Raw genomic sequence first — 14,999 nt, 5'->3', positions numbered from 1 at the left:
CACTACCCTCTGTGGCAGAGAGTTCCAGAGATTCACCACTCTCTGTGTGAAAAAAGTTCTTCTCATCTCAGTTTTAAAGGATTTCCCCCTGATCCTTAAGCTGTGACCCCTTGTCCTGGACTTCCCCAACATCGGGAGCAATCTTCCTGCATCTAGCCTGTCCAACCCCTTAAGAATTTTGTAAGTTTCTATAAGATCCCCTCTCAGTCTCCTAAATTCTAGAGAGTATAAACCAAGTCTATCCAGTCTTTCTTCATAAGACTGTCCTGACATCCCAGGAATCAGTCTGGTGAACCTTCTCTGCACTCCCTCTATGGTAATAATGTCCTTCCTCAGATTTGGAGACCAAAACTGTACGCAATACTCCAGGTGTGGTCTCACCAAGACCCTGTACAACTGCAGTAGAATCTCCCTGCTCCTATACTCAAATCCTTTTGCTATGAAAGCTAACATACCATTCGCTTTCTTCACTGGTTGACACGAGAGACTGCAGATGCTTGAATCTGGAGCTAAAAAGAACTACTGAATGAGCTCATTATAAAATTTATAAGACAAACATATATACAAAGCAAAACTCTGCAAATACATTCTTGGTGTCTATTCAATAGTATCAGGCTCAGTTATGTTTTTATCCCATATTTACACAATATCACAATCTAACAAATGATATCCTTTCGCTTGATAGAGGGGCGTCGCCACTGGACTCAGCCCCTCAATATCTATTAGAGGAAGGACCCGAGGCTGTGGTCTTCCTCCACAGAGCCTCTACATTGGTTGCATCAAGTTCAGTACGTCCCTCAGCACATACTCCTGCAGTCTGGAATGGGCCGGTCGGAGTCAGCGTTTCAGGTTAAGACCCTGCATCAGCACTGAGAGTGTAGAGGGAAGATAGCCCGTATGAAGATGAGAGATGGAGGGGTGAGATGGGGGCTGGCAGGTGATGGGTGGAAAGGTAGAATCATGAGATGACAGGCCGGTGGAGTCAGGTGGGGGAGAGTCGAGACAGAGGCTGAAAGGTGCTGTGGAATCAGAAAAGGGAAGGGATGATGGACATATAGAATCAGATGGGTAAAGAGATAAGTGGAGTCAATGTTTTATTGTCATATGTCCAAAAGAAGGAAGTGAGTGAGTGAATAATAGGCAAATGGAACTAGGAGGGAGAAAGTAATTAAGGCAATGGGATGGGATGGAGGGGAATGGGGAGGAATGATGTAGAAGTTGCCATTTAGAGCACTGAATGCAATAGCCAACGTTGGAGAAAGTGCACATGAATCTCAATCTCAGGGCTGTTTAGGTCCCTGACGGATGGTGAGGAAGGAGCAAGGACAAGTGAAAATTATTCCTGTTTCCAACAAAATGCTGAATTATCATGTTCAAACTACAACTGTCAACCATCATCAAAATCCAGAAGTCAGAATGTCACCTACACGCAAGCTCAATAATATTTTCAGAAATACTGAGGTTTGACACTTTCAAAAGGATTCCTTGTAATGTTATTTACGTGGCTGACATTGTTTCTCTGCTCCTCTCTTTAACTGGCAAATATTCAATGTTTCTCCCTATAATCTTTATACAGATCAAAACAATTTTCATTGTTTGGACAAATTTCCAGCTGAAGTCTATTAACATACTAATTGCACCGAATAGGATAAAATAGCCAAGCCACGTGTCCAATGTGCATTGCAATTAATTCAGTTAAATCATTATTGGATAGTATAGTTCATAATTTGGAAAGGTTATGAAGAGTACAATTTTGTTGAATATTAATCAAAAACACCTGTCATATTCATGAATTGCTGGTCTAATTGCAGACTAAAATAAGACTAAAATATCCTCCAAAGAAATAGCCCGAAACTGTGGTAACGGAGAGACATTCAGGTTTAGCTCTAATTAGTGAATGAAAGTAGTGCCATGTTCATTATGAAGTATAAACTTACTTACTATATAGTAACCACTTACCAGATACGAGCCAAGGTAGCTGGAGCCAAACCCGTTGTGAGAAAGAAATCCTTTACTTCTACTCCAGAGACAAACCCATCCTGATCTTTGTCAGTTTTCATGAAGATTTCATCATATTTTGTTTTGTCGGCTGGTGTTACAACCCATTTAATGGGCTGAAAGAGAAAATATTGCAAAAAATAACAACTGCATGATTATCCCCAAGTTTAAAAATTTAAAGATATACTTGTTACTCTCGAGCTGCAAACGTCCAACATATGGCACCCTATACATATGGATGAGCATTCGGGAGACCAGTGGGATGGACACAGATGGATTTGACAACTCCTGCAGGGCTCCAGGCATCAAGTTGCCGAACCAACCAATTAACGTTACCTAGTCATGTCCTCCAGAGACGCTGCCTGACCAACTGAGTTGCTCCAGCAATATGTGTTTTTGAAAATCTTGGATCTGGATTTGGATCTTTAGACAGTGAATCTCCCTGTTTGTGCAAGGTTTCTAATTAGGATAGATCCCAACAACAATGTGGAACAGCAGCGGAAATCTAGTCCTGGGATCACCGCAATAAAATTCAATACCAATTGAAACCATAAGGATTAAGCGCCAAGAACCATCTTGCATTCTTTTGTATGCTACTCCATTGCAGTTTTAAAAGAATCTGCTAAGTTTAGGAAAAAGGAAAGATCCAGGAGAATTGGATCTGATGGTCAAGAGTCAGGATTCATGTCAGGGTATCAATATCTCAGATGTAACTCAAAGTTAGCGAATTCAGATGAGTGATGAGTCCAGATTCCCCAATCACAGGTAAATAGTGTGTAGGGGTTCATGTGGTAATGGATGGAAGGAAGTCAAAACAAAAATATTTTGAGACTGGTTCACATATGGCAGAATCTCTCAATCTGTACAATTAATATATATTTTGTAGAAATTAACAAAGGAAAGCTATTAAATAGAAAATGTTACTGTTGTGTGCATTACCTGGGTTGCTGGCGTTTTGGTAGGTAGAATTCCCACAGGAGGTAAGGATTGTCGGCTTTCCTTGGCAGAAGGAGGAGACGGAATAAGTGGCACCGAGGGTGGAACGCTAACTTTTTTCCTCTTTGATGGAGGTATTAAGGTAGGTGGTAACGAAAATGGCACAGTCTCCTTCTCGAGAGCACGGTAAACCAAGTACATGGCCTTGCAAAAGAAAAATGATACTAAATCATTAAAATAATTACAGAACAGTTTACAAAAAATTATTTAAAATATGCTTGGAACGATAAAATAGCCACCTTTTTCACAACTCTGGACCTGAAATCCTCCATTCAGGCTTCTGTCGTAAGTTGTGAATAAAAGGTTAGCATTAGACATCAGTAACTGGATTGGTGAAAATCTCATCAGGTTCCCTATTCTACTATATTTACTTGGTCATGACCACATCACACTCCACATCTACCAATCTGGCCCAAAATAAAACGTTAAGTAGTGGAAATGAAATCATCCTCACCAGTCCCCAATTGTAACGTCTGCTCTCTAATTATTGACTCTATTCTTCTGTGATATGTTCAAGACTGAATTGGAGTTCTTGCAACCTCGTTCTCACAAAATCCCAAAATAAACCAGACCTCAGCATCTTCGCTGTGATCATTACCTTCATGGCATTTTCCAGGAGCTTAAGATCCCTGCTCTAGGTAGTCTTGGTCTCAGATGCATATAGGAAGGCATGGATCATTGCTGCTAGGTAAGTCGTGAATTTTGTGCCAGGTGATCAAGTACTGTGTAAAATACCTGCAATCATCTGCAGAAATTAACCAAATTTGGGTATCCTTTTTTGTAGTTAAGGCATACAGGGACAATGTTCTACATTATACTAGAACAGGGGTGAGGAACCTTTTCATGTTGGAATGCCGCATTAAGTTAGCTGTAACCTAATAAGGCTGCAACCAAGAAACTACAATTATACTTCAAAATTACATTACTTTGTTAAAATAGCCGTCAAGACTTATTAATGTTTTAATTGTGGCCGTCAGTCGGGGAGGATTATTTCGTTGAATCTTCTTTTACTCTTTGGTTTTTTACATACGTTCATTTTAAGATTAAAATAATAAAAGATGAACAAAAATAAAAGGATTTGTTCTACAAAATTTGGATTAATTCAAAAGGCCGCACTTAATGGCCTAGAGGGCCCCAGGTTCCCCATCCTAGCAGAATAACTTGACCTAGACACAAAGAGATCAGGAGGGCATGTCTTCAGTACTGGAGCTTCAATCCCATCTAACCCAGAGTCTTTGCTAAATTTAATGTTCTCACCCATTTTTAATATCACATGAAGTAAACCAAATTAGCTTAAAACGGCATTGCATGATGGTGGAGCTCTCAAAGAAAGGCAAGATGGAACTTCTGCTTGGTAGTTCTGGATAAACAAAATAGCAAACATTTCAGCCTTGGCTTTAACACACACTCAAGTGTTGGTTTTGAGGTTCTTCCCCCAACCTTTTCCGACAACCTTCACCCAGAGGAACAACATACCCTGTCCAGTGACCAGAGGCTTTGTGTTGAGTGTCCAGCATCTCTCCACGACTCACCGAGATGCTGCGTGACCCACTGCGTTACTCCAGCATTTTGTGTCTAAGATCAAGATCCCTTCACTTACAACAATTGTGACTTGAAAATGGCGCCAAACTGGCGACTCTGTATGCCGTCTCAGTGTACTACTGCTATACACTTGTACTGTATCTGAGATGCTTACCTAATATGTATCTAGGTGCTTATGTATAGTGATACTCTTACTGAACTGGATACAAAAATGAATTTCACTGTATCTCGGTACATGTGACAAATAAAGTACCATACCAGGTTGTGAATGTTCTTGGAGCCGCTTCCTCTGCTCAGCTGGTTAAATGTCTGGCACAATTCGATATGGCAGGACTAATGAGCTGTATAATTGATGTATAATTGTTTATTCTATCAATTGCCTGCTGTCTAGCACACATGTAATCAAACGTTACAGGTTTATTATAACTAGGTTATAGACATGCCTTTCTTGGTCCCAACGTGCACTGTTGCTTGTTCATTAAATCTGGGTTGATCGGATTAGCAAAGAAGGAATATTCCAGGCTCTGAAGATGATGTGAATGTTTGCTGTTGCAGATGACATGCTGTATCTCATGGGTGCCCAGTGTTCAGATGCCTGCTCTGTTCTGAATCCCTCCCATTAGCAAAGACAATAATAGCAATAACATGTGTCAGTTGTTTAAGAACAACACTATTTATTGAGCAATTCCTCAAGTATAGTTGCACCATCAGGCACATTCACTGAACTATTCATCAGAAAGCATGCAAATTGCAGATACAGCATGCAGATTAGAGCTCTTAAACCCCTTTTTCACGGGGCGGCTTGACGCAAGAGTTAACCAGAGTTGAACATCGTGGGAACCTCTTGCGATAACCGTACGGCATTCGTGGACCACCGTGGCGCTAACGGCAGGTACTCGTGTAACTTGGTGACTCGGGAGAAAATTCAAACAAGCTTGAATTTCTCCAAGAGTGACTTGTACACTTGTGGTTGAACATTGCAACATTATATGCACGTAATGGCCAGTGCGGTATCCGTACTGACTCTTGCGTGTACCGTGGGAACTCCTGCGAACTATAATCTTTAAAAGGGACTTTACTGAAAGGTCCCGCATTTTTATGGTCCGTGAGAAATTTTTCACATGTACTTCTTTGAGAGATACAGCTCGGAGTCCTCGCCAACCAGCGATCGATGCCTTTCCGAAGCAGGGTCCGGAACGCTACCAATCAATGTTCTCCAGAGACCCGTGTAAAGGAGTGAACTGCACATGCTGGTTTAAAACGAAGACAGACACAAAAAGCTGGAGTAACTCAGCGAGTCAAGCAGCATCTCTGGAGAAAAATAGGTGATGTTTCGGGACGAGACACATCTTCAGACTCAATTCCGATTAGGATGTCTGAAGAAGGGTTCCGATTCGAATCGCCACCTATACTTTTTCTCCAGAGATGCTGCCTGACACGCTGACTTACTCCAGCTTTTTATGTTTTTCTTCCCAGATCTGACTTACCTGCTGAGTTACACCAACATTTTGTGTCCGTGTTCACTATGAACATTGAATTATTTAATTTTAGGTAACTTACATTCTCTCTCTCTCTCTCTACCCCCCCTCCCCCATGCAGTAATTGTCGGTTAACCAGTCCATGGTTTGCAACGCTGGTTCCCTCTTGGGATCACACTATCCCTAGCCAACAATTGGCCTATCAGGGAACCAAATATAGACATAAAGTGCTGGAGTGATTCAGTGGGTCAGGCAGCATCTCTGGAGGAAAGGGTTAGGCGACATTTCGGGTCGGGACCCCTCTTCAAAATACCCTGCTGAGATCATCTGTTGTTGACCCTGATTTCATCCGGTCTTTTCTTGCTTCCAGTTCCCCCCTACAATCATCCCGAAGAAGGGTCCCGACCAAAAATGGAATCTATTCCTTTTCTCCAGAGATGCTGCTTGGCCCGCTGAGTTACTCCAGCATTTTGTGTCTAACTTGCTGATTCAGACAGTTTTTGATTTACTCTGAAACACACGTTGGAAATTTAAACTTGGGCGCAATTAATATCGTCTTACCGTGGGAACTCTTTAACTCAGCGGGCAGGCAGCAGTTAATTGTTGCTCCCTTCAGTTTCCCAGGGGGTCGGGACGGGACTGGAGTTGGGAGGGAAAGGTGGGGGAGTCGAGAGAGAGGAGGGGGAGACAGATGGGGGTGTCTTCATTTACCGGCAGCGGGTGTCTGTCACTGAAACAGGCAGGTGAGATTTCACATCCACCTTGTGTGTGCCTCTCTCTCTCTCCCTCCCTCCCTCTCACACAGGCTGAGAGACTCTGCCTCAGTAACTGTGCTCACTCCATCTGTGTCTCCCATATACACAGTAAAACTCTGCTTTGTGTGTGTATATACCAATTCAACCAAGGGAGGATATTTATAGTGTGTGAAAAAAAAAGTGACATCATTTGTGCCACGTGATGATTTAATTACACTTGACAGTTACAATGTTCATTCAAGATTTAACGGGAAAGCTCGGGAGACGGACAAGTCACTCGCACAAATAACAGAAATGCCGAGTACCGTGGGAACTCTTTATCTACCCCCCGTTATATCGTGTGATATCGTGCTAGACCACGAGCACTTCACTCTGGCTACATCTTGCGTCAAGTCGCCCCGTGAAAAAGGCCTATTAGCAGGAAGTGCAACTGTGACTGTCAAGAAATGTGAATCCTTTCTCATTTAATCAGCAGTATTAGGGAACTATATTGACACCAACACGATAAGCAAAAATGACTATAAAACTAATTTAAGACCTAAAATTTAAATTCAGATTTTACTGCTTTTAACAACTAAAGTCAGGGTTTTTGAATCATTCTTATTGTCATCTCACCCATCTTCTGTTAACCAGATTGCATTTAAAAATTAACACCACCAGGCATATATATACATGAAAGATATCCCTCGGAACATGGACCCGTTGCAGTTCGCATACCGTCCGAACAGGTCCACGGACGATGCGGTCTCCCAGGTCTTGCACACCACTCTCTCCCATCTGGACAGCCAGAAGGGGGGCTACGTGAGGATGCTGTTCATAGACTACAGTTCAGCCTTCAACACGATAGTCCCCACCAGACTGGCCGGGAAGCTAATGGAATTGGGGCTCAACACCTCCCTGTGTGCCTGGGTCCTGGACTTTCTCACCGCCAGGCCCCAGGTAGTCAAGATGGGAGGGAATACATCGAAGTCCCTCACCCTGAGCACAGGATCGCCCCAGGGTTGCGTCCTCAGCCCCCTATTGTACTCCCTGTACACACATGACTGTGTGGCTAGGTTCAGCTCCAATTCAATAATTAAGTTTGCTGATGACACTGTGGTGGTGCGCCTGATCTCAGACAACGATGAGAAGGCCTACCGGGAGGAGGTGGCTGATCTAGCACTCTGGTGCCAGGATAACAGCCTCCTCTTGAACATCAAAAAAACGAAGGAGCTGATCATGGACTTTAGGAGGGCACGTCATCCGAGGACGTACACTCCATTGAGTATAAATGGGGATCCTGTGGATAGGGTGAACTGTTTTAAATATCTGGGAGTCCACAACTCTGAGGATACGACATCACACGCCTCAGCACTCGTGAGTAAGGCAAGGCAGCGCCTTTACCACCTCAGGCAATTCAGGAAATTCAGAGTGTCTCCGAGGATCCTCCAGTGCTTCTATGCAGCGGCGGTGGAAAGCATCTTGTCCGGTAACATTACCATCTGGTTTGGGAATTGCTCTGCCAAGGACAAGAAGGCTCTGCAGAGAGTAGTGCGTTCGGCTGAACGCACTATGGGAACTTCACTCACCCCCCTGCAGGAACTATACAACAGGAGGTGCAACTCCAGAGCAAACAAAATCATGAGAGACCCCTTCCACCCCTGCAATGAACTGTTCCAGCTGCTACGGTCAGGCAAACGCCTCCGTTGCCATGCGGTGAGAACGGAGAGGTTGAGAAGGAGTTTCTTCCCAGAGGCAATTCGGACTGTAAACGCCTATCTCACCAGGGACTAACTCTACAGAACGTGTTTCTTTCTATTATTTATTATGTAAAAGAATATGTGTGTTATGATTGTGTTTATAATTTGTTTGGTTGTTTTGTTGTTTGTCTTTTGCACAAAAATCCGCGAGCATTGCCACTTTCATTTCACTGCACATCTCGTATGTGTATGTGACAAATAAACTTGACTTGACTTGACTTGATATGACATTATTTTAAGATTTATATATGGGTACATAAATACTGTAACTGACAGTTTCAATAAAATAACTCAATAAGGAACTAGAGAGGAAACAATAAGCATTGCATTTGAAGCTTTATATTCAATTCACATAACTATCTTTATAGTGATCAAATATAAGCCATGAAGCTTTCAGAAATAGACTTTATTCTATTTCATTCTGAGGCACTGTTCGTAATCACCATTGTGAGTGGCAGAGTAGTTGACCTATGGACTTCATGTATTTGACAAAATTATATCCACAACAATATTTAGAGATCCTTCATGTAAAAACACAAACTTATACAAAATAGAGGATATAGTTAATAGGTACATAGCATTAAAAAATTATCCAAAAAGCCTCAAGGTATTGTCATTGTTGTTTTTGAGCAGACCATTAACTGTGCAATGTTAGTCTAGAGATGCTTGGGTTAATTCTATATTTCCAGCAGGAAATGTACAACGTTGTTCTCACTAGGTTATTTTTATCTCAGCTGCCAGTTAGTCACACAGAGCACAGAAATCACCAAAGTAGCCTGGATATCATTTTTTGATCATCTCTGCAGGAAAGTATCAAGCTTCCAAACAGCACAGCTTGCATCAGGGAATTCTTCATGGGTTGTCAAAATACAAATAAATATTTAGTCTACAACTGATTCCATGTTATAGATACTGTACCAGCAGTCGAAATATCAATGACAAGGGATGGCCTGAAATATGTTATATCTAGGTGTAGCTTACATTTCACACTTCCTATTTAAAACTCAGTGGTCAGCAAATTTATTTATACAGTAAGATTTTCAAGCTCAATGATGGAAATGCACAATTATTTCACTGACAGCTGTGTTTCCTATGTAACAGCAGCACCTACATTACACAAGATATAATATTGTTTACAATATCCTTCCAAACCTGTCCTATCCATGTACCTGTCCAACTGTTTCTTAAATGTTGCGATAGTCCCTGCCTCAACTACTTCCTCTGGCAGTTAGTTCTATACACCCACCACCCTTTGTGTGTAAAAGTTACCCCTCGGATTCCTATTAAATATTTTCTCCTTCACCTTAAACCTATGTCTTCTGGTCCTCGATTTACCAACTCTAGGCAAGAGACTATGCATCTACCCAATCTATTCCTCTCGTGATTTTATACACGTCTATAAGATCACCCCTCACCCTCCTGCACTTCAAGGAATAGTCCCAGCCTAACACAACCACTCCCTGTAGCTTAGACCCTCTAATCCTGGTAACATCCTCATAAATATTCTCTGTACTCTTTCCAGCTTGACATCTTTCTATTGTATGGTGCCCAGAACTGAACACAATACTAAATGCGTCCTCACCAATGTCTTATACAACTGCAACATGACCTCCCAACTTCCATACTCAAAGGAGTATAGGAAGGAACTATCAGTTTCCATCAGTGAAGGCATCCCCACTATCAAAAGCATCTAGGTAAGGCACTGCCTCTTGATGATAGCATCTATCATCCAGGATCTCTGTGACCCAGACGATGCCCTTGTCTTATTGCTACCATCAGGCAGCAGGTCCAGAGCCTGAAGTTACACAACATCAGGTTCAGAAACAGCTACTTTCCTACAAACATCAAGTTCTTGAACTGATCGGCTCAACACTAATCCTACCTCAGTACCACCACTTGCACTACAATGGACTTGTTTCTTATTGGGTTTTGCACTAATGTATTTTTCTTTGGAGAGTCTTTATCTTCTCAATGTCTTGCAGAATTTGTGTGAAATTTACGTTCTCATTTGTGTCTGAGTCCGTGCCTGTGATCCTACTGCAAGCAAGATTTCCATTATATTTGTACCTTACTGTACTTGTGCATATGATAATAAACTTGACAGACTTGATTCGAGGTTGGTATGAGAGACTGCAAAAGCAGAACTGCAGGACACATAGGGCTACGGATCCATTTTCTACAGCAGAAGGGGGAAAATACTATGATTACTAAAGAAAGAGGACATCCTAAATATCCTAGAGAGCAAAGCATCATTTTGGGACCAAATGCAGCGGTGATAGGGTAATTGAGAATAGGACATGACAGCCTTGCAAAAGGCAGGGTGGGAGGAAGTGTAGTCAAGATAATTGTGTGTGTCAGTGGGTTTATAGTAGATGTCAGTTGATAGTCTGTTCCCTGTGATGGAGACAGAGAAATCGAGAAAGGGGAGGCAGGAGTCAGAGGTAGTCCAAGTTAATTTGATGGTAGGGTGGTAGTTAAGAGTAACATTGATTAAATCAATAAGTTCTGCACGGATGCAGGAGGAAGTCCTGATACAGTCATCAATGTAGCAAGGAAAGAGTTGGGGGATGTTGCCTGCGTTTGTTTGGAGCAAGGACTCTTCGATATAACAAACAAAAAGGCAGACACAAGGCAACATGGTGGCACAGCAGTAGAGTTGCTGCCTTACAGCGCCAGAGAGCTGGGTTCAATCCTGACTACAGGATCAATTGCAGAGATTTGTGAACCCAGCCCAGACCATCACACAAACCAACCTCCCTTCTATTGTTTTCATCCACACTTTACGCTGCCTCGACCTGGCCACCAGCATAATCAAGAATAAGTCTCACCCCGGACACTCCCTCTTCTCCCCTATCCCATCAGATTAGAGGTACAGACATGTGAAACGCATACTGCCAGATGCAGGGACAGTTTGTAGGTTAGTTACCTAAAATTAGAGATTTCAATGTTCATACTGTTAGGTTGTAAGCTCCTCAAGCGGCAAAACGAGGTGCTGTTCCTCCAGTTTGCGTGTGACCTCAATCTGGCAATGGAGGAGGCCAAGAAAGGTCAATACAAATATGGGAATGGGAAGGGAAGTTAAAATGGTTAGCAACAGGGAGATCCAGCAGGCCTTTGTAGACTGAATGCAAGTGTTCAACGAAACAGTCGTCTCGGCCTATGCTTGGCCTCGCCAATGTAAGGGAAGTCCCATTGGGAACACCAAATACAGTAGATTAAGTTAGAGGAGGTGCACATGAATCTCTGTCTCACCTGGAAGGACTGCTGGGGTCCCTGGATTGCAGCAAGGGAGGAGATATAGGGCAGGAGTTACGTCTCCTCGGTATGGGACACAGAGAAGACATGGGTGAAGCTTCCATCTATAACAGTAGGGGCATAATCACATTTGCTAAAGAAAGAGGACAATCTCATTTATACTAGAATAGAAAGCCTCATCTTGGGAGCAGATGCCACGGAGAGGAGAAAATGAGAGATGGGGGATAGCATCTTTGCGTGAGGGAGGATGGAAAGAGGTGTAGTCCAAATAACTGTGGGAGTCAGTGGGTTTGTAGTAGATGTCAATCGAAAGCCTGTCCCCTGTGATAGAGACAGCAGATCATGAAAGGAGAGAGAGGTGTCAGAGATAGTTCAAATGAATTTCAGGGCAGGGTGGATCTTGGTGGTAAAGTTAATGAAATCAACTAGTTCTGCACAGATGCAAGTGACAGCCGCTACGCATTTGTTAATGTGGTGGAGAATGAGTTGGTAATACTCTCTAGAACTCTCTAGAATTTAGAAGATTGAGAGGGGATCTTATAGAAACTTACAAAATTCTTAAGGGGTTGGACAGGCTAGATGCAGGAAGATTGTTCCCGATGTTGGGGAAGTCCAGGACAAGGGGTCACAGCTTAAGGATAAGGGGGAAATCCTTTAAAACCGAGATGAGAAGAACTTTTTTCACACAGAGAGTGGTGAATCTCTGGAACTCTCTGCCACAGAGGGTAGTTGAGGCCAGTTCATTGGCTATATTTAAGAGGGAGTTAGATGTGGCCCTTGTGGCTAAGGGGATCAGGGGGTATGGAGAGAAGGCAGGTACGGGATACTGAATTGGATGATCAGCCATGATCATATTGAATGGCGGTGCAGGCTCGAAGGGCCGAATGGCCTACTCCTGCACCTAATTTCTATGTTTCTATGTAATGGTGCCAGTGTATGTTTGGAATATGGGGTGTTCCACATAACCAGGCATAGCTGGGGCCAATTAGTGCCTATGGCTCCACCTTTAACTTCAAGAACATTCGGTCTGGAGAAGGGTCCCGACCTGAAACAATGTCCATCCATTTCCCTCCACAGATGCTGCCTTACCCACTAAGCATCTAAATGTAGTTAAACATTCAAAAACATTTTCTTTTAACTTGGAACAGATTAATAAGAATATAAAATTCTTGGCATAAAATACTCTAAACTGGAACCAGTGGACAAAGTGGAGGGTGGAGGTAGAGATAGAGATAGAGGATGGAAGGTGATAAGAAGGCTACAGATGGTGGAATCTGATAAAGACGGGAGATGACTAATGGAACAAGTCAAGAGAGGGATGGATGACAGATGGAACAAGTGAGGGGGTTGAGAAGAAAGGGTTTGGAGAATTTGTGCAGATCAGAAGGAGAAAGGAACACACAGGAAGCAATTTACCCCAAATTGAAAATGTACCCGCTCTCACTCAGCTGCTTTCACTCTCCTGATCAACCCAAGTTCCCCCAACCATTCACTCCAAATCCCACCCCCCCCCCCATCACCCCGTTTTGTCCACTCCCCACATTTGTACCTGACCCACCAGCTTCCACCTACAAATTATTTTTTTGTTCTAGATTGCAGCTTCTGCAGTTTCTTGTGCTTTTAAAATAAACTTCAAGGATGTAATGAATGCCAGTATCAGGAACTACATATTGGCTAAAGTCATACATCAGATAACCTGGGGTTTTTAAATGGATAGGAATAAGATTAATTTGTAACTTACAACAGCAAATTCATCACGGTCTAATAAACCATCACGATCGGTATCACTAAGATCCCAGACCTAGAAGATATTAAAGAAAATAAGTTAGGATTTGAGCTTGTTCAACATTGAACGATATTTTGTAAAACTATAATGCTAGACTTTCGCCAAGATTAGTATTTACCATTAACTGCAAAAATTATAAAGTCCCCATGATTTTGGTGTTATCTTATATATATTACTAAAAGTGTTATCCTGACCACTTCCTGTTGTTCTGTATATTGATTTTAGAAAAAACGCGGCCACTTACGGCTGTGATTTTTGGCCATCTTACTCAGTCCCCCTCCGCTGCGCAGGACAAGAGGATTTTTCCCATCGATGAAAAATAAAAGTTATTAGTGTTTAAAAAATGTTGAGATTCTCTCTCCTGAAGGCCACGCCCCTTCCGGAGGGACTGTAAAACCCAGAAGTGTTGAGTGCCTCAGTCAGTCTCTGCAAGATGGGGGAGTGAGAGGGTCACATCTCTCAGTCTGAGCTGTGAATATCACTGAACACATGTCTACTAAACTGAGTGGTTTTACTGACCTTTCAGTGCCCTTAAAGTGGTTTGAAAATATAGTTTGGAAATGCTAAAGCTGTGTTGCCTTTGGTTTGGAAATGCTAAAGTTGTGTTGCCTTTGGTTTGGAAATGCTAAAGCTGTGTTGCCTAATTAAAGTTGCCTTGCCTTCTATATAATTAAAAGTCTAATCTTAGCCACTTCCTGTTTGCACTTTATATTGATTTTAGAAAAAAATGCTACCAAGTACGGCTGTGATTTTTGGCCATCTTACTCAGTCCACCTCCGCTCATCAGGTGCCGAGGATTTTTCCCATCGATGAAAAATAAGTTATTAGTGTTTTAAAAAAGTTGAGATTCTCTCTCCTGTCAATCATGCCACAAAGGCCACACCCCTTCTGGTGGGAGGAAGGAGGGACTATAAAACCCAGAAGTGTGGGGATGGCTCAGTCTCTGCAAGATGGAGGAGGGAGAGGTCGCGACTCGCTGTCCTTAGTGGCCTTGCACCCTGCTTGAAGTGGTAAGAAACTGCACTTGAATTTGGTGGCCTTGCACCCTGCTTGAAATGGAATTTCAAGGAATAGCCGTGAATCAACTACTAGCCGTGAGTGAGTGAGCTGCCAGCACAACAGGCTTGAGTGACTGAGCTGCCAGCCCAAGAATCCATTCAGCCCACAATGTCCATACTAGCCCTCTGGAAACCAGTCCCTTCAGCGCACAACACGCATACTAGCGCTCCAGAAAGCCCCCATCACTGGCCACCAATATTGGAATTGGTGGAGAGATGGAATATTGCATTGGGGGACCAGCCCTCCTGTGTAATGCTGGGACCCAACGGGTCCCACTTAGTCTTGTTATATACCAGAACTTATTGTAACTGGATAATAATTTCAACATAGCAGCTGATAAATGAGATCTGTAAGTAAATATGATATGCAACTGTTTATCTGCTTAATCAAT

At 42.7% G+C, this 14,999-nt stretch overlaps 1 protein-coding gene across 4 annotated transcripts in view; it reads right to left on the bottom strand.

Annotated features, from left to right (window-relative positions):
• Positions 1-14,999, bottom strand: part of eps15 (epidermal growth factor receptor pathway substrate 15) — a 130,651-nt gene that overhangs the window by 75,286 nt on the left and 40,366 nt on the right. For all 4 annotated transcript variants that reach the window (XM_055641782.1, XM_055641781.1, XM_055641778.1 and 1 more), the window contains exons 8-10: positions 13,505-13,564; positions 2,938-3,138; positions 1,960-2,114 (exon numbers count right to left, since the gene is read on the bottom strand). In XM_055641782.1, coding sequence (XP_055497757.1) covers positions 1,960-2,114; positions 2,938-3,138; positions 13,505-13,564 — 416 coding nt within the window. The remainder of the gene's footprint in view (positions 1-1,959; positions 2,115-2,937; positions 3,139-13,504; positions 13,565-14,999) is intronic.

The sequence above is a fragment of the Leucoraja erinacea genome, chromosome 10 (assembly GCF_028641065.1).
Source record: "Leucoraja erinacea ecotype New England chromosome 10, Leri_hhj_1, whole genome shotgun sequence".
Taxonomy (NCBI): domain Eukaryota; kingdom Metazoa; phylum Chordata; class Chondrichthyes; order Rajiformes; family Rajidae; genus Leucoraja; species Leucoraja erinaceus.
Note: the sequence above shows the minus strand (reverse complement) of the source record. Positions and strands in the feature narration are given on the sequence as shown.